The 23,115-nt window shown below is 39.0% G+C and overlaps 1 protein-coding gene across 1 annotated transcript in view; it reads right to left on the bottom strand.

The window, feature by feature from the left end:
- Positions 1–2,694: 2,694 nt before the first annotated feature.
- LOC125044892 overlaps positions 2,695–23,115 on the bottom strand; it is a 27,931-nt gene continuing 7,510 nt past the window's right edge. Inside the window, exon 2 of the mRNA XM_047641853.1 lies at positions 2,695–2,742. Coding sequence (XP_047497809.1) covers positions 2,695–2,742 — 48 coding nt within the window. The remainder of the gene's footprint in view (positions 2,743–23,115) is intronic.

The following is a 23,115-nucleotide window of genomic DNA, read 5'->3' as shown; positions in this document are numbered from 1 at the left end:
TATATAAATGTAAATATTCATATTTATATATGCACATGTATACACATGTATGTATACATATGTATTTGTACAGATACACAGAAAAATGTCGTTACGAGAGGTATCGAAACATTCACTAACGAACAGAACTTTATATTACGGAAGGGTTGTGTTCGAATTGGTCTCGTTCTGATTCATAATGTACCGAGTAGTCATTCCGGTTTTCATATGGATTCAGGGACATTATTATCCTTTTTAACGATGGAGCCATTAAAAGAAATGCACGGTAGCATTGTCTCCCTTTATATTAAAGGTTTAACATATTCAGACATCGCCCGACGATTGGGAATTTCGATGCCAACGGTGGCTAGGCGGATACGTCGCCATCAACTTCCAGGTGCCCCAAACAACAACCCTCGGGCTGGCCGCCCTAGATGCACGACTGAAGAATACCAGGTAGGTATAATGTGGTCAGGCCCTTACTTTGCTGATAAGCATTTACTATACATATTCATATTACTCTATATAACATATGACAACAGCAATTAGTTCTCATTATAAGCTTCGCAGCACAAAGCGGTAACTCTACCCTAAGAACTCAGGGTTGCCACATGTATTGAGGAGTTGTAGGAAAGACGGTATTTAATCAATTTTGTCCTTTACATTCCAACCAGGTAATTGCATCTATAGCTGAGGCAGATCCATTTTGCAAGGCACGATATCCACGATAATGTGGGACTTTCATGTTCATTAGAGACTATCCGAGGAATGGGTCTGCACGCTCGTGCACCTTCAAAAAAAAAAAAAAAAAAAAAAAAAAAACAATTGACGCCACAGAAATGGAGAGGAGGATGGAATAGGCCTTGCAGTATGCAGATAAGCCACAGGCCTACTGGGGAAAAAGTAATTTGCGAATTTTTTTCACTTGGTATATTGAGGAAAAATGTTTGTTTCAATAAAATTGAACTCTAAAATATTTTTGTATATGTCTATTTGTGTAACTAATACATTGTTATCATTTAAGAGATTTGAATCAGATAATGTGATCACGAGTAGGAATTGACGTTTGTCGGACCTGGCCGATTTACTGGCAACAAATCCTAGAGGAGGTTTTCTTTCCAAAAGTTAGGGCTAATTGCAAAATTATTTGTGACAAAGTATTAGAACATATAAATTACCGTGATATGCTTCACACACCCAAAAGTACTGGGAAAACCAGGGGTACCAACAGTTTCCAGGCGTTAACAACTGTATTTAAAAAAAAATATATCGTTCCTTGTGTTAGAAGGTTAGCATTATTTACTAACAATAGTTTTCTGTGTAGCTGTACACATGTATATACACGCTGTATACACATGTATATATACGCTGTATACACATGTATATATACGCTGTATACACATGTTAATATACGTTGTATACACATATATGTATACACTGTATACACATGTATATATACGCTGTATACACATGTCCATATACGCTGTATACACATGTACATATACGCTGTATACACATGTATATATACACATGTACACATGCATTTATACACACACATATATATATATATTTGTAAACGTATATTTGCATATTATACATGTATGCACAAGTATATATACGCATATATACATATGTACACGCATGTATATATGCACATGGTTGTATATGAGCATGTACATATACACATGTGTATATATACACATTCACGTATACACATGTATATTTACACATACATGTAAATATACACTTATGTATATATACACATGCATACATATGTATATACATGTATATATATATACATGTATGTATGCACATGTGTACATACACGTATATATACACATGTATGTATACACATGTGTATATAAACAGTTTTATATACACATGTGTATATATATAGTTTTATATACACATGTATATATACATGTATACACATATATTCCCATGTATAAACACATACACATGTGTATATACACATATATATTTATACATGTATATATACACATGTATATACATGAATACTCATTTATACACTTTATATATACACATGGAAATATATATATACATGTATACAGATATATACATACATGTATATACATGTTTATGTTCGCAGGTATATACACATGTACATGTATACATATTTATATATATACGTAAACACATTTACATATATAAACATGTATACATACGCATGTATACACATGTACATATACACATACACATGTATACATACATATTTATACATATGTAAATACACATGTATATATTCACTATACATATGTATAAATGCTCACGTAAACATGTGTATATATACACACATGTATAAACATGTATACACAAGTATAAACATGTATATATACACATTTATACACAGGTATAAACATGTATATATACACACATGTATGTATAAACATATATACACATGTATATACACACATGTATATATACACAAATACATATACATGGCATACATATACATAAATACACATGAATAATACACCTGTATACCCATGCATATATACACATGTATACACACACACACACATATATATATATATATATATATATATACGTTTAGCCATGTAGACATACCATATATACACATGTATATATATCATGTATACCCCAATGCCGCCGGGGAAAATGAATAAAGAATGGGAAAAATGCTGTGCTCGTTTTCTATATTTTTTGTGAAATGTCTCTACATGGATGGCTCTGCTAATGCTTAGACACAAAGAAGTCAATGAGTAGACCTTGTGACCTTACCTGATTTGAATTGGCGGGATTAGAGTAAACACATTGTCCACTCTGAGGATCTAACACACTCCACACTCGTGTTCGAACTCTTGATGAGACAACACCTTGTTTAAACGCAGCAACAATAAATAATAAGTCTTGCGCCACTTGAGCTACCCTGGAGCCCGGGGCCTCTCGTCTCGCCTGACATTATTGTTTCTGAGTTTTTCTTAACGTAAATTGGAGTAAAGTAAAATCCTGTAAATTGCAGAACATTTGTTGTGCTTTGCCAGCACCTTCAGTGCTCTTGCTTTGCAGGTGACACGAGGCTACAGTAGTAGTAGTCAGCACCCCACCCCAGACCCGCAGCTCTCTTCTACACCAGGGTAGCCCTTGTGGCTTTGACCCCTGGGTAGGGAGGCCCAGTAGTCTGGGGCGTCATTTGGGCGCACTTTTTCTTTGGTCCTGAAATCTTTTCCTTTATAATGTGACTTTCCTGAGCCTACCGGAGTTCCACGGAACTCCCGTATTCGCTTGGGGGGTGGGCATTGAATTACCGTCCTTCGCCTAGGCAAGTTCGGCGGTAAGGAAGTGTCCCACACATAACTCGATCCCTCTGTGGTACTGGAGAACGCAACCAGGCTTCCACTGGGGGGGTAGAGGACGAAAAACTGCCTTACTCTCTTAGCTATTGCTGTTAGGTTGATAACAAAAGTTAAGAGGTTTTTTGTCCCTTCAGGACTACGATTTTGAGGAAAGGGGTCGGACCTGGTCCGATACCCAGTATGAGTGATACCCCGGCTACCCCTTCTCCTCCTCAAGGAGGAGGGGCGACTAACGACCCTTCTAAGACCAATCTGATGACGAACAACGGAACCCCCACTAATGACAAGACGAGACGACCAATTTTCACAATCCCCACCCAGAATGCAAGGTTCGCGAATGTAAGATGCGTGAATGAAAATCAGTCGCTTCTGAACGTGAACCCCTTTATCATCAAAAAGGTCCTTGATGGTCAAGTGGACGGCGACTTTGATTTTGTAAAAAAATTGCGAGATGGAAGCCTCCTTGTTAAAGTACAATACAACTCCCAGATTAAGGATTTACTTAAGCTGACGCAAATTCATGATCTTCGAGTAAAAGTAACTATTCCTATTGGCCCAAATACCTGTAAGGGAGTAATCTTTCACAGGGATTTGAGGACGATGGATGAAAGTGAAATTCTTGAGAGCATGAAGGACCAAGACGTAGTGGACGTTCATTGTATGACCAAGAAGGACGGGAATGTGCGAACGAAAACTGGACTGTGTTTTTTGACTTTTGCCTTGAATAAAATCCCTGAATATGTCAACGTCGGTTATGAACGTGTACAAGTAAGACCTTATGTCCAAAAGCCAATGCATTGTAACAGATGCCAAAAATTCGGACACACCTCATTAAGATGTATTGACAAAGATTCTTCTAAATTCACTTGCCGTAAATGTGCTGAAGCCCATGACACCATCACATGTACTAGCAAAGTTTCTAAATGTGCTAACTGTGAAGGTCCCCATCATTCAGGATCTGCCGAGTGCAGCATCCTGAAGAAGGAGACTGAAACATTGGCATATATGAGAAAGCATGAAGTTAGTTATACTGAAGCTAAGAGGAAAGTGGAAAGTTTGACACACAAACCCGATACTTCCTATGCTGCAGCGGTAACTAGCAACACTCCTAGTGCAAGTGATGTCAGTCAACAGCTTGCAGCCAAGGATAAGGAAATTGCCGAACTCAAACAAACCGTTAAAGAATTAAATATTAAAGTTTATCAACTGACAAAATTGGTCGATCAAATGGCTGCATCAACCCAGCCTAAACAACATAAGGAGGATGATACCGAATCACAGTCCGGAGCGCACCTCCCCGTCCGGGCTACTCCTGTGAGGACTTCGTCTGGCTCGCGATCGGTTTCTCGAGAGAGAAGCAGGTCGCAGTCTGTCAGTCGTCTCCCTCGCCAGGAGGTGCAGGACATGGAGGCTTCTGTCTCCAAACCATCCCGTGAGAGGTCCCCGGGAAGCGAGGGAGAGGAGGCGCCTCCCTCCCATAAAAAGAAAATAAAAACAGGTGGACAAGGCACTTCCAAACCCCATAAAACGTAATCATCGCGTCAACCATTATACAATGGAACTGTCGAAGTATTAGATCTAAAGTAAATGACCTTAAATTATTAGCCTCGTCCTATGCTCCCGATATTATAGTTCTCCAAGAAACTCATTTGACAAACCTCGTCTCTGACGAGGTCGTATCGCTCAGGAACTACCATTTATGTCGGAAGGATCGTGAGGGTAGGGGTGGAGGCGGAGTCGCCATGTACATCCACCAAAACCTCCCTTTTACAGAAGTGACTATTGATTCTACTTTGGAGTTTGTCGCATGCAAAGTAAAAATTAATGGCACGTATCTGGCTATATGTTCAGTTTACTGTCCGCCTGATAAAGTGATAATCTATGATGAGCTTTTTGCTCTTCAGGAACGTCTGCCACAAAATAAAGTAATTTTAGGTGATTTTAATGCTCATCATACGTTATGGGGTTCCCTACGGGTGGATGGTAGAGGTGAGCAAGTAGTTAAGTTGATTAACGAGTCCGATTTAGTCCTTCTGAATGATGGTAGTCCCACGCGGGTGGACGATAATACCGGTAATTTGAGCTTTATAGACATATCACTGGTCTCATCATCAGTAGCAGCCAAGTGCCTGTGGCACACCATTGACGACTCGTTGGGAAGCGATCATTTCCCTATTTTGATTAAATATTCATGCGACACAGTGAGAACGCCTTCAGCGCCTAAATTTAACGTAAAAAAAGCAGACTGGGTCGCCTTCACAAGGAGCGTCAAGCTCCAACTTGTTGGAGAAACCATTGATGATAAAGTAAACAATATTCAGAATTCGATTATAGAAGCAGCTTTGCTATCCATTCCTAAAACTTCGACAGATAGCGTTAAGCATAGAGTTCCATGGTGGACACCAGATTGCTGCAGGGCGCTGTGCCGACGCAATAAGGCCTACAGGCTTTTCCAAAATAACATCACAAATGAGAACTTTTGCAATTATAAACAAGCAAGAGCTAGGGCTCGTAGAGTAATAAGACAAGCAAAAAGAGACTCCTGGCGGAGCTTTGTCTCTACAATAAATAGCAATACAAAAATATCAGAGGTTTGGTCCACAATCAATAAAATCAATAAGAAAAAAACATCTTTTAAAATCAATAACATCATTGAAGAGGGAAATAACATCGATTCCCCTAGAGACATTGCTAATGCACTCGCCAGGCAGTTCTCTCATACAAGCAGCTCAGCAAACTATCATCACGCATTCCTGCCCATCAAGGAAGCGGCTGAGCTGCAACCAATTCACTTTGCCACAGGAGATGAACTTGATTACAATAAAGATCTAACAATAGATGAGCTTGTCCGAGCCCTAGAAGCCTGTAGAGGAACATCCCCAGGCCCCGATGAGATTCGATATGAGATGATAAAGCATCTTAATCATGATGACATGATTAAGTTGCTAGAAGTGTACAATGAAATTTGGAAAAGCCACACTTTTCCAAACTCATGGCACTTCGCCCACATCATTCCCATATTGAAAGGAGGGGGTAATCCCAGATTTGCCATCTCCTACCGCCCAATTGCGTTGACAAGTTGCTTATGCAAGGTCATGGAACGAATTGTTAACAGTAGGCTATTGCATTTTCTAAATTCCAGTAATTTGCTAGTTGACGAGCAGTGCGGCTTCCGAAAGGGACGCCAAACTCTCGATCAACTAGTAAAGCTGGACAGTCATATTCAAGAGGCAATTGCCAAAAAAGAATTTTTGATATCAGTATTTTTAGATATAGAAAAAGCCTACGACATGACATGGCGATATGGCCTACTCAGAAAACTTTATGCTTTCGGATTACGTGGAAACTTGCCTTGTTTTATACAAAATTTCATTTCTGACAGAACGTTTTCTGTCAAATTGTTTTCTGACAATGTCACTTTTTCGGACATTTTTGTCCAGTCAAACGGGGTCCCACAAGGAAGTGTCTTGTCACCAACTCTATTTCTTTGTATGATAAATGACATCTTACCAGCTCCTCCTCGGAATCTTAAATACTCACTGTACGCTGATGATTGTGCATTATGGCATTCCAGCAATAATGCGGAATTCTCAGCAAATCGCATCCAATTGGCACTGGATATGATTCATAACTGGGGCCTCCAGTGGGGTTTTAAGTTTTCCATTAGAAAGAGTATTGGGGTAATTTTTTCACGTAGGAGGAAGCCGAACATCAGGCTAACTCTAGACAACCACCCAATACCTATTCAAAATTCTGCAAGATTTCTTGGGCTACTTTTTGATAGTAGACTCAATTGGAAAGACCACATTGGTCAGTTAAAGAATAAATGTCAAAGAGCACTAAATTTATTAAAGTGCATTTCTGGTAACAAATGGGGAGCTGATAGACAGTCTTTGCTAATGGTATATAAAGCCCTGATTAGGTCTAAAGTAGACTATGGGTCAATCGTGTATGGCTCGGCATCGAAAACAAGTTTGAAAGGATTGGATGCTGTGCAGAATGCATGTTTGCGTGTGTGTCTTGGAGCCCTAAAATGTACTCGGATCGAGCGTCTTGAGGTGGAGTCAGGAGTACCTCCCCTCCGACTCAGACGCGGCCAGTTAGCACTGACCTATGCCGCAAAGGTGGCTCGAGACCCGAGCCACCCTAATGGCAATGGAGGCACTAGGCCCTTTGCCACGAGACTCCACGACCTCGTCGAGAAAGTCGGTATAGATCTCTCTACCATCGATACCCTGGTTCAGTCAAATATAGCGCCATGGGAAACCCCCAATTTTTCTATTATGGAAGCCTGGCTTCCATCAGCCAAGGCCATGGCGCCGGAGGGTGAGGTACGCCAGAGGTTCAGAGAGATCCTTATTAAACATCTATCCTTTTTTCATATATATACCGACGGCTCCAAGACAGATGAGTGTGTAGGTGCGGGTGTATGGTCGACTGAATGTGAACTAAAGTTTAGACTGCCGAATCATACATCGATTTTTCTTGCGGAACTTTTTGCCATTGATAAAGCTATTGATTTTGCACTATCGACGACCCACGATAGAATAGTTATTTTTTCAGATTCATTAAGTTCACTTAAAGCTATTAAATCCTTAGATACCACTAAAAATTAATTGCTGGGTAATATCATTCGTAAATTACACGGTGCCAACATATCAATCAAACTAATATGGGTACCAGGTCACTCTGGTATCCATGGTAATGAACAGGCTGACAAACTAGCCGGGTCAACTGGCGATCTGGACACTACCATAGTTCGTACAGATCTCAGGTGTTTTGTGTCTCTTATAAAAGCAAAAATACATCTCCTGTGGCAAAGTGAGTGGACCAACCTCCAACTCACACAAAAAATAAAACCAACCATTGAACTGTGGGGCACATCCCACAGGAAAGAAAGAAGGGAGGAGGTGGTGTTGGCCCGGCTGAGGGTCAACGCCTCAAGATATACCCACCTCACTCCCTACATAGAGAAAACTTTCCCTCTTCAGTGCCCACAATGCAACACCAACCTTTCCATACCACACCTCTTAATAGTATGCCCGAGATATGCCATCCATAGACAGCCACTCAAAAATTGCCTTCGTTTAAAAAATAAAGATTTCACACTAATAAACATGCTATCAGATGATGAAACAATCATCAGTAAAGTAATCACTTTTTTAAGGGAGACAAAACTTTATGACCTTATATAGATTGATAGAATAAATAGGATCCATTGGCTTAATAACCTTGGCCACATGCCGCTGGTTGATAGCCAAGAAATCCAACAAAGAAGAAAGAAAGAAGAATCTAACACCTTGTTAAACGCAGCAACAATAAAAACGAAGTCCTGTGCCACAAAGGCTACCTTAGAGCCCGGGGCCTCTCGTCTCGCTGGACTTTATTGTTTCTGTCTTCTAAAGTAAATGGAATAAAGTAAAATCCTGTAATTACAGATCCTTTATAGTGCTTTACAGCACCTTCAGTGCTTTTGGTTTTGCAGGTGAGACGAGGCTACAGTAGGCGTAGTCAGCACCCCACCTCAGACCCGCAGCTCTCTTCTACACTAGGGTAGTCCTTGTGGCTTTGACCCCTGGGTAGGGATGCCCAGTAGTCTTAGGCGTCATTTGGGCGCACTTTTTCTTTGGTTCTGAATATTTCCTCTTAATGTGACTTTCCTAAGCCTACCGGAGTTCCTTGTGAACTCCCGTATTCGCTTGAGGGGTGCTCATCGAAATACCGTCCTTCGTCTAGGCAAGTTCGGTGGTAAGGAAGCGTCCCACACATAACTCGATCCCTCTGTGGTACTGGAGAACGCAACCAGGCTTCCACGGAGGGGGGGGGGGGGGGTAGAGGACGTAAAACTGCCTTACTCTCTTAGCTATTGCTGTTAGGTTGATACCAAAAGTTAAGAGTTTTTAATCCCTTAAGGACCAAGATTTTGAGACAAGGGGTCGGATACTGGACCGATACCCAGGATGAGTGATACCCCGGCTACCCCTTCTCCTCCTCAAGGAGGAGGGGCGACTAATGACCCTTCTATGACCATTCTGACTACGAACAATGGAATCCCCAATAATGACAAAACGAGAAGACCACTTTTCAAAATCCCCACCCAGAATGCAAGGTTCGCGAATGTAAAATCCGTGAATGAAAATCAATCGCTTTTGAACGTGAACCCCTTTATCGTCAAAAGGGTCCTTGATGGTCAAGTGGATGGCGATTTTGATTTTGTAAAAAAATTGCGAGATGGAAGCCTCCTTGTTAGAGTACAATATAACTCCCAGTTTAAGGATTTACTTAAGCTGACGCAAATTCAAGATCTTCGAGTTAAAGTAACTATTCCTATTGGCCCAAATACCTGTAAGGGAGTAATCACAGGAATTTGAGGACGATGGAAGAAAATGAAATTCTCGAGAGCATGAAGGACCAAGACGTAGTGGACGTTCATTGTATGACCAAGAAGGATGGGAATGTGCGACCGAAAACTAGACTATGATTTTTTACCTTTGCTTTAAATAAAATCCCAGAGTATGTCAATGTCGATATGATATGAACATGTTCAAGTAAGACTTTATGTCCAAAAGCCAATGCATTGTAAAAGATGCCAAAAATTCGAACACACCTCATTAAGATGTATTGATAAAGACACTAATATATTTGTTTCCCGTAAATGTGCAGAAGCCCATGACACCATCACATGTACTAGCCAGATTTCCAAATGTGCTAACTGTGGAGGTCCCCATCAGTCAGGATCTGCTGAGTGCAGCATCCTGAAGGAGACTGAGACATTAGCATATATGAGAAAGCATGAAGTTAGTTATACTGAAGCTAAGAGGAAAGTGGAAAGTTTAACACACAAACCCGATACTTCCTATGCTGCAGCAGTAACTAACAACACCCCTAGTGCAAGTAATGTCAGTCAACAAATTGCTGAATTGAAACAAACCGTTAAATAATTAAATATTAAAATTAATCAACTGACTAAGTTGGTCGATCAAATGGCTGCATCAACCCAGCATAAACATCCTAAGGAGGCTGATACTGAATCACAGTCCGACTTATATATTTATATCGGAAGGATCGTAAGGGTAGGGGTGGAGGCGGAGTCGCCATGTACATCCACCAAAGCCTCCCTTTTACAGAAGTGACTATTGATTCTACTGTGGAGTTTGTCGCATGCAAAATAAAATTTAATGGCACGTATCTGGCCATATGTTCAGTTTATTGTCCACCTGATAAAGTTATAATCTATGATGAGCTCTTTGCTCTAATTTTAGGTGATTTTAATGTTCATCATACGTTATGTTCATCATACGTCCCTGCGGGTGGATGGTAGAGGTGAGCAAGTAGTCCTTCTGAACGATGGTAGTCCGACGCGGTTGGACGATAATACCGGTAATTTGAGCTTTATTGATATATCACTGATCTCTTCATCAATAGCAGCCAAGTGCATGTGGCACGCCATTGATGACTCGTTGGGAAGCGATCATCTTCCTATTTTCATTGAATATTAATGCGACACGTGAAACGCCTTCAGCATCTAAATTTAACGTAAAAAGAGCAGACTGGGTCGCCTTCACAAGGAGCGTCAAGCTCGAACTTGTTGGAGAAACCATTGATGATAAAGTAAACAATATACAGAATTCGATTTTAGAAGCAGCTTTGCTATCCATTCCTAAAACTTCGACAGATAGCGTTAAGCATAGAGTTCCATGGTGGACACCAGATTGCCGCAGGGCGCTGTGCCGACGCAATAAGGCCAACAGGCTTTTCAAAAATAACATCACTAATGAGAACTTTTGCAATTACAAACAAGCAAGAGCTAGGGTTCGTAGAGTAATAAGACAAGCAAAAAGAGACTCCTGGCGGAGCTTTGTCTCTACAATTAACAGCAATACAAAAATATCAGAGGATTGGTCCACTATCAATAAAATCAATAAAAAAAAAAAAAAAAAATCTTTCAAAATTAACATCATTGACGAGGGTAACAATTTAGATTCACCTAGAGACATTGCTAATGCACTTGCCAGGCAGTTCTCTTATACAAGCAGCTCAGCAAATTACCATCCCACATTCCTGCCCATCAAGGAAGTGGCTGAGCTGCAACCTATTCACTTTGCCACAGGAGATGACTTTGATTACAATAAAGATCTACCAATGATGAGCTTGTCCGAGCCCTAGAAGCCTGTAGAGGAACATCCACACTTTTCTAAACTCATGGCACTTCGCGCACACATTCCCATATTGAAAGGAGGGGGTAACCCCAGATCTGCCATCTCCTACCGCCCAATTGCTTATGCAAGGTCATGGAACGAATTATTAATAGTAGGCTATGGGATTTTTTTAAATTCCAGTAATTTGCTAGTTGACGAGCAGTGCGGCTTCCGAAAGGGACGCCAAACTCTCGATCAACTAGTAAAGCTGGACAGTCATATTCAAGAGGCAATTGCCAATGGTTAATGGTTAAAGGTTAAAAGCAAAATAAATGTGCTAGACATCTAAGGTCATGTAGCACTATAGTAAATGGTAGTGAAGGGTGGTTGAGTTAGTGATTAGTTGTCAATGCTGGGCAAAGGAATTGACGAGTAAATGGGTTAAGGTTGGGTAAGGTAATGTATAGGGGTTAGATCAAGTGAAGGGTGTATATGCATTTGAGGAATGAAAACAGGTTGTCAAAGCAGAAAGTGTGAGAAGTTGTGGGAGGGATCACGAAAAATCGGTCCCATTTGGCTGGGCTAAATAGATTATTTAAGAATTTTGTAGAGATGGGGGTAGTAGAAGGACGGGGGCATGTGGAAGAGGGAGTAGTGCTGAGGGAGGTAGTGTTATGGGGAGGTGGACAATAAGGTTGTAAGGTAGTAATAAGGGAGGATGGGGTAGTTGATGAAGGTTGTGGGGGTATAGTTGTTGAAGTTGAGCATCTTGGGAGTAGAAATGTCTCCTAGGGTGTTGATTAGGGTGGATACTGTACTAGTCTGCATTGAGGAGGGGAGTATTAGTTGTAGTGTTCAGAGTCGTGGTCAAAGGAGAGCCTGGGGTCAGGGAATCGGGCGAGTTTGAATTGGTGGAGCTATTTGATGAAGAGGCAAGCCTCATTGCCTCTTATAATGGTATGGTTAATGGTTATTCATTGTTGGCCATAATAAGCCTGGAGTATGTTGGGGAGAGAAACGGTCCACCCCTCAGGGTCGCTTGAGGGGTAAGGGCTAGACAACTAAAGCAGGGGAATACCGTGCCCATGGCTCCCTCAGGCCGTTCAGGACTGGCACAAAGTCAGCCTTTCATCCTTTCAGCACGGCTCTCACACCTTAGGAAGTGGATAGTAGAAGGGGTTGGTGAAGGGACAGAAAGGAAAAAGTAGGAGGGAGGAAAAAAAGACCATGCAAAATTTGTTGAGTCGAGGGCTGAGTCCCAAGGTTGAGGAGTTCCCCAGCATTGGGTCCCAGTCTCCGCCTCCTAAGCCCCCCCACGACAACAACGGGCAAGGGATTGGGGGGGGAGGCAATTGCCAAAAAAAAAATGCATTTCAGTATTTTTAGATATAGAAAAAGCCTACGACATGACATGGCGATATGGCCTACTCAGAAAACTTTATGCTTTTGGATTACGTGGAAACTTGCCTTGTTTTATTCAAACTTTTCATTTCTGACAGAACGTTTGCTGTCAAATTGTTTTCTGACAATGTCACTTTTTCGGACATTTTTGTCCAGGCAAACGGGGTCCCACAAGGAAGTGTCTTGTCACCTACATTATTTCTATGTATGATCAATGACATCTTACCAGCTCCTCCTCGGAATCTTAAATACTTACTGTACGCTGATGATTGTGCATTAAGGCATTCCAGCAGTAATGCAGAATTCTCAGCAAGTCGCATCCAATTGGCACTGGATATGATTCATCACTGGGGCTTCCAGTGGGGTTTTAAGTTTTCCACTAGAAAAAGTATTGGGGTATTTTTTTCACGGAGGAAGCCGAACATCAGGCAAACTCTAGACAACCACCCAATACCTATTCAAAATTCTGCTAAATTTCTTGGTATACTCTTTGATAGTAGACTCAATTGGAAATACCACATTAGTCAGTTAAAGGATAAATGTCAAAGAGCATTAGATTTATTAAAGTGCATTTCTGGTAATAAATGGTAAGCTGATAGAGTCTTTGCTAATGGTATATAAAGCCCTAGTTAGGTCTAAAGTAGATTATGGGTCAATCGTGTATGGGTCGGCATCGACAAGTTTGAAAGGATTGGATGGTGTGCAGAATGATTGTTTGCGTGTGTGTGTTGGAGCCCTAAACTGTACTCGGATCGAGCGCCGTGAGGTGGAGTCAGGAGTACCTCCCCTCCGACTCAGACGCGGCCAGTTAGCACTGACCTATGCCGCAAAGGTGGCTCGAGACCCGAGCCACCCTAATGGCAATGGAGGCACTAGGCCCTTAGCCACGAGACTCCACGACCTCGTCGAGAAAGTCGGTATAGATCTCTCTACCATCGATAGCCTGGTTCATTCAAATATAGCGCCGTGGGAAACCCCCAATTTTTCTATCATGGAAACCTGGCTTCCATCAGCCAAGGCCATGGCGCCGGAGGTGGAGGTACGCCAGAGGTTTAAAGAGATCCTTGTTATACAAATAATAGAAATAATAAGAATAGAAAATAAAATAATAATAATAATAATAATACAAATTTATCTTTCAATTTTTGTAATTATCAGTTATAAATATTATCAATATTATTTTAATTATTACAGTTTTTTTGGCAATTATTCTCATAATAAAATTATCAATAATGATAATAACAAATATAACAACAATAAAAACAAAAGTAACGACATTATAATAATCATGTAAATCATTACTTACAATACTATCGTTATTATTGCAATTATTCCAGTTGTAATATTTTTTTCCAATTATACTAATAATAAGAATATAAAAAATAATAACAATTATAATGATGATAATAACAATATTATAATAATTATTGATATTGTTATTTTTTTATAATTACAATTATATATTTTTTTTACAATAATGATAATAATAATAATAATGATAATGATAATAATGATAATAATAATAATATCAATTATATAAATAATAATAATAATAATAATAACAATAATAATAATAATTTTTATTATAGTAATAGTAATAATAATAATAATAATAATAGTAATAATAATTAAAATATTGCAATTATTCTCATTATTATCAAAATTAATATTATGATTATGATTTTATCTAAATTTTCATTATTCTCATTGTCATCATCATTATGGTCATGATTAATGCAAATCGGACTTTCATATTTATTATAATTATCCTTATTCTCATTAATATTGTAATAATTGCGGCCATATATATATTTTTTGCTAATAATAGAAATGATAGAAATATTAAAAATAATAAAACAATAATGAAAATAATAATAACAAAAATCTATAATTATCATCAATATTATCAATATTATCAATATTATTTTAATTATTACAGTTTTAATATTTTTTCCAACTATCCTTATAATAGGAATATTAATAATAATAATAACAATTATACCAACAACAATAACAAAAATAACATTATAATAATTTTTAAAATCATTATTTACAATACTATTGTAATTATTGCAATTATTACAGTTGTAATTTTCTTTTTTTACAATTATACTTATAATAAAGATATTAAAAATAATAATAATAATAATAATAATAATAATAATAATAATAATAATAATAATAACAATAATAGCCATATTATAATAATTATTATATATGGTATTTTCATTATTATTGCTATTTTTTTATAATTACACTTATAATATATTTTTTGGCAATAATGATAATGATAATAATAATAATAATAATAATAATAATAATATTAATATTAATAATAATAATAATAATAATAATAATAATAACATTTAAAAAAATATAATAATAATGACATTAATTATAGTAATAATAATAATAAAAATAATAACAATGATAATAATAATAATAATGATGATAATAATAATAATAATAATGATGATAATAATAATGATAATATTGATATTGATAATAATAACAGTAATGGTTAATGGTTAATGGTTAATGGTTAAAGGCAAAATAAATGTGCTAGACATCTAAGGTCATGTAGCACTATAGTTAATGTTAGTGAAGGGTGTTTGGGTTAGTGATTAGTTGTTAAAGCTGGGTTAAGGGATTGTTGAGTGAATGGGTTAGGGTCGGATTGATCTAAAGGATTAGATCAAGTGAAGGATACATATGCGTTTGAGGAAGGAAAACAGGTTGTCAAAGCAGAAAGTGTGAGATTCTGTAAGGATGTCTGATAAGTTGGGATGTCTATGTAGGGAGGATAGGTGGGAGAAAGTAGAGGTACGGGCTGCTTCAAAACGTGGGCATGACAATAGAATATGTGGGACTGAAAGAGGAACATTACATAAGGGACATAGGGGTGGATCGGATTGTGACATTAGATAGGAGTGTGTTAGACGGGTGTGGCCAATGCGTAAGCGGGCGATGGCCGTCTCCCAACGTCTGTTCCGATGGAATGGAGCTGACCAGGAGGAGATTGACAGTTTTACAGTATGTAATTTATTAGTGTGGAGACTTGACCAAAAAGATTGCCATCGATTATACAAGAGGTCTTAAAGTGTGGGTAATAATCCGTGGCTGGGATATGTGAGAAACGTGGTTGGTTTGATGTGGACATAGCAGCATAGCGTGCTACAGTATCTGCCTGTTCATTGCCGGGGATTCCAACATGGCTGGGTACCCAGCAAAATTTGATTGTTTTATGGCGTGTGGACAGGTAGAACAACCAGTTCTGGATCTTACAAACAAGGGGGTTGGTCGTGTGTATTGATTTTATGAGGGTTAATGAGTTACGGGAGTCAGTCAAAATTGTATAAGAGGAAGAGGGTAGTGAGTATATGTGTTTTAAGGCAAAAAGGAGAGCATACAGTTCTGTAGTAAGGACACTGGATTCAGGAGGGAGGGGTTATTTGAAAGTACGAGTTGGGAAGATTACTGCAAAACCAGCACCGGAGCTGGTTTTGGAGCCGTCAGTGTAGACAGGAATACTGGAGGAGTGAGTGGAGGCATGGTCAAGGAAAAGGGTGAGAAGGACAGTAGGAGGAATATTTGATTTTGGTGTGTCAGGGTAGACAGAGGAGCAAATATGGGGGCAAGGTATAAGCCATGGAGGGACTGAATGGACAGAGAACGGGAGGGGTCGGAGATGGGGAAAAGGGGAATTGGAGAGGAGATTATCCATGCGAGTGGAGAAAGGAGTAGGTAAACGTGGAGAAGAAGCAAAGGTAGGAAGTAGGGATCATGGGATAGTTAGGTTAGTTAAGGGAAGTTGGTGGAATCGAGCACAACATCGGAGAGAGAGGAGGGCACGGCGTCGAGAGAGAGATTCAGTGTATAGGCTCTCAACTGGAGAGGAGCGGAAGGCACCTAGGGCTAAGCGAAGACCACAGTGGTGGATTGTATCAAGGTGAGCAAGGAGAGAAGTTGAGGCAGAGGAGTAGATATGGCATCCATAATCTAGAGTGGAGAGGATTAAGGTGACATGAAGATGAAGGAGAGTTTTTCGATCTGAGCCCCAGGATAAATGGGATAGTGTTTGTAAAATTCGGAGACGGTGACGAGCTTTTTCTTTGATGTAAAGAATATGGTCTCGCCAGGATAGTTTGGAGTCAAAAATGACGCCTAGGAATTTACCAGAGGAACGGTGTTGAAGTGGAGTGTCATATAAGAAGAGTGAAGGTAGAGGACCTACACGCGTGCGAGAGAAAAGAATAGATAAAGATTTGGAGGTAGAAATGCGGAAGCCATGGTTTGTGGCCCAGGAGGAAACTGATGATATTGCAGATTGAAGAAATTGGTAGAGATTTGGTATGGATGTGCCAGAGGCATAGATGGTTAAATCATCAACATATAGTGATGACCGGGCTCCTGGTGGTAGAACTGAGGCAATGTCATTTACAGCAAGAAGGAATATGGTGGTACTAAGCACACTGCATGTGGGACACCTTCAATTTGAGGAAAGAAAGATGATGTAGCAGAGGCAATTTTGACCTGGAAAGTGTGTTGGGAGAGGAAAGACTTTATGAAGAAACCCATGTTTCCATGTATGCCTAGAGAGGACAATTGTTGGAGAATATGGTACCTCCATGTCGTATCATATGATTTTTCTAGGTCAAAAAACATAGCTAGTACGGATTCATGGCGTGCAAATGCAGATGTAATATATGTCTCAAAATGAGCAAGGGGGTCAGCTGTGCTTCGGGCACGGCGAAAACCAAACTGGGAAGGTGAGATAAGATTGTGGGATTCAAGATACCACATTAAGCGGAAGTTAACCATTCGCTCTAGTAGTTTGCATAAGCAGCTAGTTAGTGCGATGGGGCGATAGTCATGAGGAAGGGTACCCAATTTATTGGGTTTCAGGAAAGGGAGGATAAGAGCTTCTCGCCAATGAGAAAGGAAATTTCCTGATGTCCATACGTGGTTGTAAGTTGTTAATAGGAAGGATAATGAGGAAGATGGGAGTTGTCGGACCATACGGTAGTGAATACCGTCAGGGCCTTCATGAGTGTTGTGGCACGATTTTAGGGCAGCACTGAGTTCAGAGGAAGAAAAGGGAGCATTATAGGACTCAGCAGAGGATAGGGTGAAGATAATGGGGGTACGTTCCCTGATAGTTTTAATAGAAGAGAAGTGTGAAGAAAGGTGAGAGCCACTACTGACCTGGCTGAAATAGTCACCCAGTTCATTAGCGACTTCGGGAGGATCAGAGATGAGGGTATCTCGAATATGGAGGACGGGGTCTGGATGTTTTCCTGATAGTTTATGGATCCGGCGCCAAAAATTTGAGATAGATGTAGAGGATGTAATTGAGGAAACATCATTTCGCCAGCTATTTGTTTTACTATTTCGGATTGTACGACGAAAACAGGCAGATGCTCTTTTAAAGGAGATAAGAGCTGATAGTTGATGAGGGGTACCTCGCTTGTAGCGGTAACTGTACCAGGCTGCACGTTTTGCACGGAGTGCTTTAGTGCAATCAGAATTCCACCATGGAACACATTTGAAGGTATAGGGTCTTGAGGTTCGAGGGATAGCTGTATGGGCAGCTCTTAGGACTGTAGTTATGAAAAATTGTATCATTTCTGATACGGATGAGAGGGAAGATGGAGGGGTATGAATAGTAGAGAGTGAAGTGAAAGTATGCCAGTCAACTCTATCAAAGCACCAGCGTGGGGAGTTGGGAAGTGGTACATATGAAGTTGGAGAAAGGAGAACTGGAAAGTGTTCGCTATAGGGAAAGTGGTCTAGAACTGACCAGTGGAAATCCAAATGAAGAGAAGGGGAGCATAGAGAGATGTCAATGCATGAAAAAGACTGCGTGCGTGTATCAAAGTGTGTGGGGCGATCTGTATTTAGAATAATAAGATCAGCTGTGGAGAGGAAGCGCTCTAGAGCTCGGCCACGGGTGTTGGTGATAGAATCACCCCAAAGAGTGTGGCGGCAGTTAAAATCACCTACTATAAAGAAAGGTGATTGAAGTTGGGAAATTAGGTTTTCAAAAGCAACAAAGTTAATGGGGTGGGAAAGGGAGAAGTAGACTGAAATCACTGTGATCCAGCGGCGAAGAAAGATACGAATAACTGTACAAGGGACAGTGGTTTGAAAGGGAGGTATGACATAAGGTGTTTTCTGGTTGATAAGTATAGACGAGACATAAAGGGAGTGTGGGGAAGAAACAAAATGGTAATTGGGGATTGGTATTGGAGAATGTGTAAGAAAAGTTTCTTGGAGACATATAATGGATGGGTTATAAGAGAGGATATGTCGGAGGTCAGGTCTGTGAGAGCGGAAAACGCGAATGTTCCAATGAAGGATAGTTATACTTTCGTTGATTTAGTGGCAAAGGTTGCAGTGCTTGTTGGAGAATTTGAAGGGGAAGATGCTAGAGGGTGGGATAAAGAATGAGGTTGGGGAAGTGGTGTTGTATCAGGAGGGGTGTCGGGAGGTAGAGGGTCTGGGGAAGAGGGTATTTGTGACATGAGGGATTCACGTGTGTATCCAGCAGGGAGTGGAAGGGATAGAGGGGATGGTGGGAGGGTTAATATAGGTAGGGGTGGAGTCGGGGGGGATTGGGTTTTGTTGGGATGGGGTAGGAGGATTGGGTGTAGGGAGAATATGAGTAGGAGGAGGATGGATATCGGCAGTCACTTTGAGTGTGGAGGGAGCGGGAATTGTAGAATTTGAAGGTGGATGAGTATCAGTTTGGGATTCTATTATGTAGTTCTGGATATCTTCAAGAGTTTCTGTAATGGGGTTGGTTGCAGTTTTGTAAGATAAAGGTTTTCTTGTGAGGAGGGGAAGATAAGTCTGGTGTCTGAAAAATAGGGGCAAAGGAAGGTGGAGGTGATTATGAGGTAGGGGAAGAGGGGGTGGAACGTTTATTCTGTCTGCTGCGGGTAGTGCGGGGAGGGAGAGGGGAAGGTGTTGGGGCTGTAGTAGAGATTGGGGTGTCTGGATTTAGGATGGCAAAATAATTTGATTGGGTAGAGATTGGAGTGTCTGGGTTTAGGATGGCAAAAGAATTTGACTGGGGAATGTAGGAGGTAGAAGAGGGGAATTTAGATGGAGGGGGGTTGGGTTTAGGAGAGGGTGTAGGAGCTTGAGAGGTAGAGGAATTGGCAGAGTGAGCGACATTACTGGAGTAGGGGGTAAGAGAAAAGCCTCGTCGACGTGCTTCCTGTCTGGCTTCACGTAGAGTGAGTCCAAGTCTGAATCTGAGAGTTGCTACCTCAGACTCAAATTTGTAGGTGGGGCAGCCTCTATAAAATACATTATGGGGGCCGCCACAGTTTGCACATGTGCGTGATTGTGCAGAGCAGTTTGATCGAGTATGGCCAGGTTGGGCACATAGCGGGCATCTGGCTGTGGAACGGCAATGTTTGGCAGGATGTCCTAAATGCCAACAATTTTGGCACTGACGAGGAGGAGGTTGGTATGGTCGGACAGGTAGGGATTCCCCACCTATGTAAACGTTAAAGGGAAGGTCATCTCTACGGAAAATAATTTTGGCAATGTTGATGGATTTATTACGATTTCTTTTGGGAGGAATGGAGTAGCATTGTACATATGTTGCATCATAGTCTGTGAGACAAGCGAGTAAGTCCTCTCCACAATCTGACCATTCTTTGTCATGGATTAGGCAATCTGTTGGGGAGATAGAGACAGTTCCAGTGCAAGTATTGAGGGTTGGATGAGGTTCTGTAGGGATGGGATTACCACATAGATCAGTTAGTTTTGTTAATGCTATAGCTTGGTTTTCAGTTGTTACTGTGACGAGACGGGAGTGGTCGGGTCGGCTACGGAAAGAGACTTTGCCTACTTGTTTTTGGAGGCATTGTTGGAAGAGGAGGGTGTTTTGAGAGTAGGGAGCTGTGGGAGGGATCACGAAAAATCGGTCCCATTTGGCTGGGCTAAATAGAGTATTTAGGATTCTTGTAGAGGTGGGGGTAGTAGAAGTGCGGGGACGTGTGGAGGAGGGAGTAGTGTTAAGGGGGGTAGTGTTATGGGGAGGTGGGCAATAAGGTTGTAAGGTAGTAATAAGGGGAGATGGGGTGGTTGATGAAGAAGGTTGTGGGAGTAAAGGTGTTGAAGTTGAGCATGTAGGGAGAGTAGAAATGTCTCCTGGGGGTTGGTTGTTGATTAGGGTTGATACTGTACTAGTATGCATTGATGATGGGGGAGTTGTTGCAGTGTTCGGAGCCGTGGTCAAAGGGGAGCCGGGATTGGGGCAATTTGATAAAAATTAAAAAAGTGGGGTTACATCTTCATTATTGGCCATGATAAGCCTGGAGTATGTTGGGGAAAAAAAAAACAGTCCACCCCTCAGGGTCCCCTTGAGGGGTGAGGGCCAGGTATGGCAGGGGAATACCGTGCCCATGGTTCCCTCAGGTCGTTCAGGACTGACACAAAGTAAGCCTTTCATCCTTTCAGGCCGGCTCTCACACCTTAGGAGGTGGATAGTAGAAGGGATTGGTGAAGACACTGAAAAGAATAGTATGAGTGGGAAAAAAAGACCATTCAAAATCATCATTGAAATCGAGAAAACATTTTAATTATTACATTTTTTTTTTTTTTTTTTTTTTTTGCAGTTATCCTCATAATAAAGTATTAACAATAAAAATAATATTATAACAACAATAAGAACAACAATAACGACATTATGATAATTATTAAAACCATTTATTATAATTATGTTATTACTATTATTAATATTTTTGTTACGAAGATAAAAGCAAAAAAATATTTAAACTGTAATAATTAAAATGATATTGATAATATTGATAATAATTATAAAAATTGAAAGTTAGATTTTTGTTATTATTATTATTATTATTATTATTATTATTATTATTATTATTTCTATTATTTCTATTATTAGCAAAACAATATATATGACCGCAATAATTACAATGATAATGAAAATAATGATAATTATAATAAATATGAAAGTTCGATTATTGTTATTCATTTCATTATTATTGCTTTTATTGTTTTTATTATTTCTATTATGAGTATAATGAGCCAAAAAATATATATGGCGACAATAATTACAATAATAATGATAATAATGATGATAATGATGCTAATAATTGCAATAATGGTGGTGATGATGCTAATAGTTGCAATAATGACGATAATAACGCTAATGATGATGATAACAACGATAATAATGTCCATCTGTAATTTAAAAAAAAAAGGAAAAAGTAAAAAATCCCAAAAGTCGAAAAAGCGGCAAAAACCAGCGAAATAAAGCCTTTTCAGAGCTTACTCAAAAATGACGTGTTTTTCGATTTCAATTATGATTTTGACAATTATTAGGGTAGAAATGACAAAAAATAAACATAATTACATTAATCATGACCATAATGATGATAACAATGAGAATAATGAGAATTTTTATAAAATCATCATTATAATATTAATTTTGATAATAATGCGAATAATTGCAATACTCTAATTATTATTATTATTACTATTTTTATTATTATTATTATCATTATTATTATCATTATTATTATCATTATTACTATTTTTATTATTATTATCATTATAATTATTATTATTATTATTATTAATATAGTTATTATTACTATTATAATTATTATTATAATTGTTATTAATATCTTTATTATTTATTTTTTTTTTTTTGCAAAAAGATATATTATAACTGTAATTATAAAGAAAATAACAATTATAAGTAAAATAACACTAATGATAATTATTATAATATTGCTATTATTGTTGTTGTTATCATTATAATTTTTATTATTATTTTTAATATCTTTGTTTTTAGTATAATTGCCCAAAAAATATCAAAACTGTAATAAATATTGATAATATTGATAATAATTATAAACATTGATTTTTGTTATTATTATTATTATTGTTGTTTACTTATTTTCATTATTTCTATTATTTCTATTAGCAAAATATATATATATGGCCGCAATAATTACACTCATAATGAAAATAATGATAATTATAATATATATGAAAGTTCAATTTTTGTTATTATTTTTATTGTTATTGCTTTTATTGTTTTTATCATTTCTATTATGAGTATCATTAGCAAAAAATATATATATATGGCGACAATAATTACGAGGATAATGATAAAAATGATGATAATGATGAGGGGAAAGAGAGAGAGAGGAAAGAGAGAGAGAGGGGGAGGGAGAGGGAGAGAGAGAGATAGAGAGGAAGAGAGAGAGAGA

Source organism: Penaeus chinensis, chromosome 36 (assembly GCF_019202785.1).
Source record: "Penaeus chinensis breed Huanghai No. 1 chromosome 36, ASM1920278v2, whole genome shotgun sequence".
In the NCBI taxonomy this organism is placed as follows: Eukaryota; Metazoa; Arthropoda; class Malacostraca; order Decapoda; family Penaeidae; genus Penaeus; species Penaeus chinensis.
This window is presented reverse-complemented; position numbering and strand designations above follow the sequence as displayed.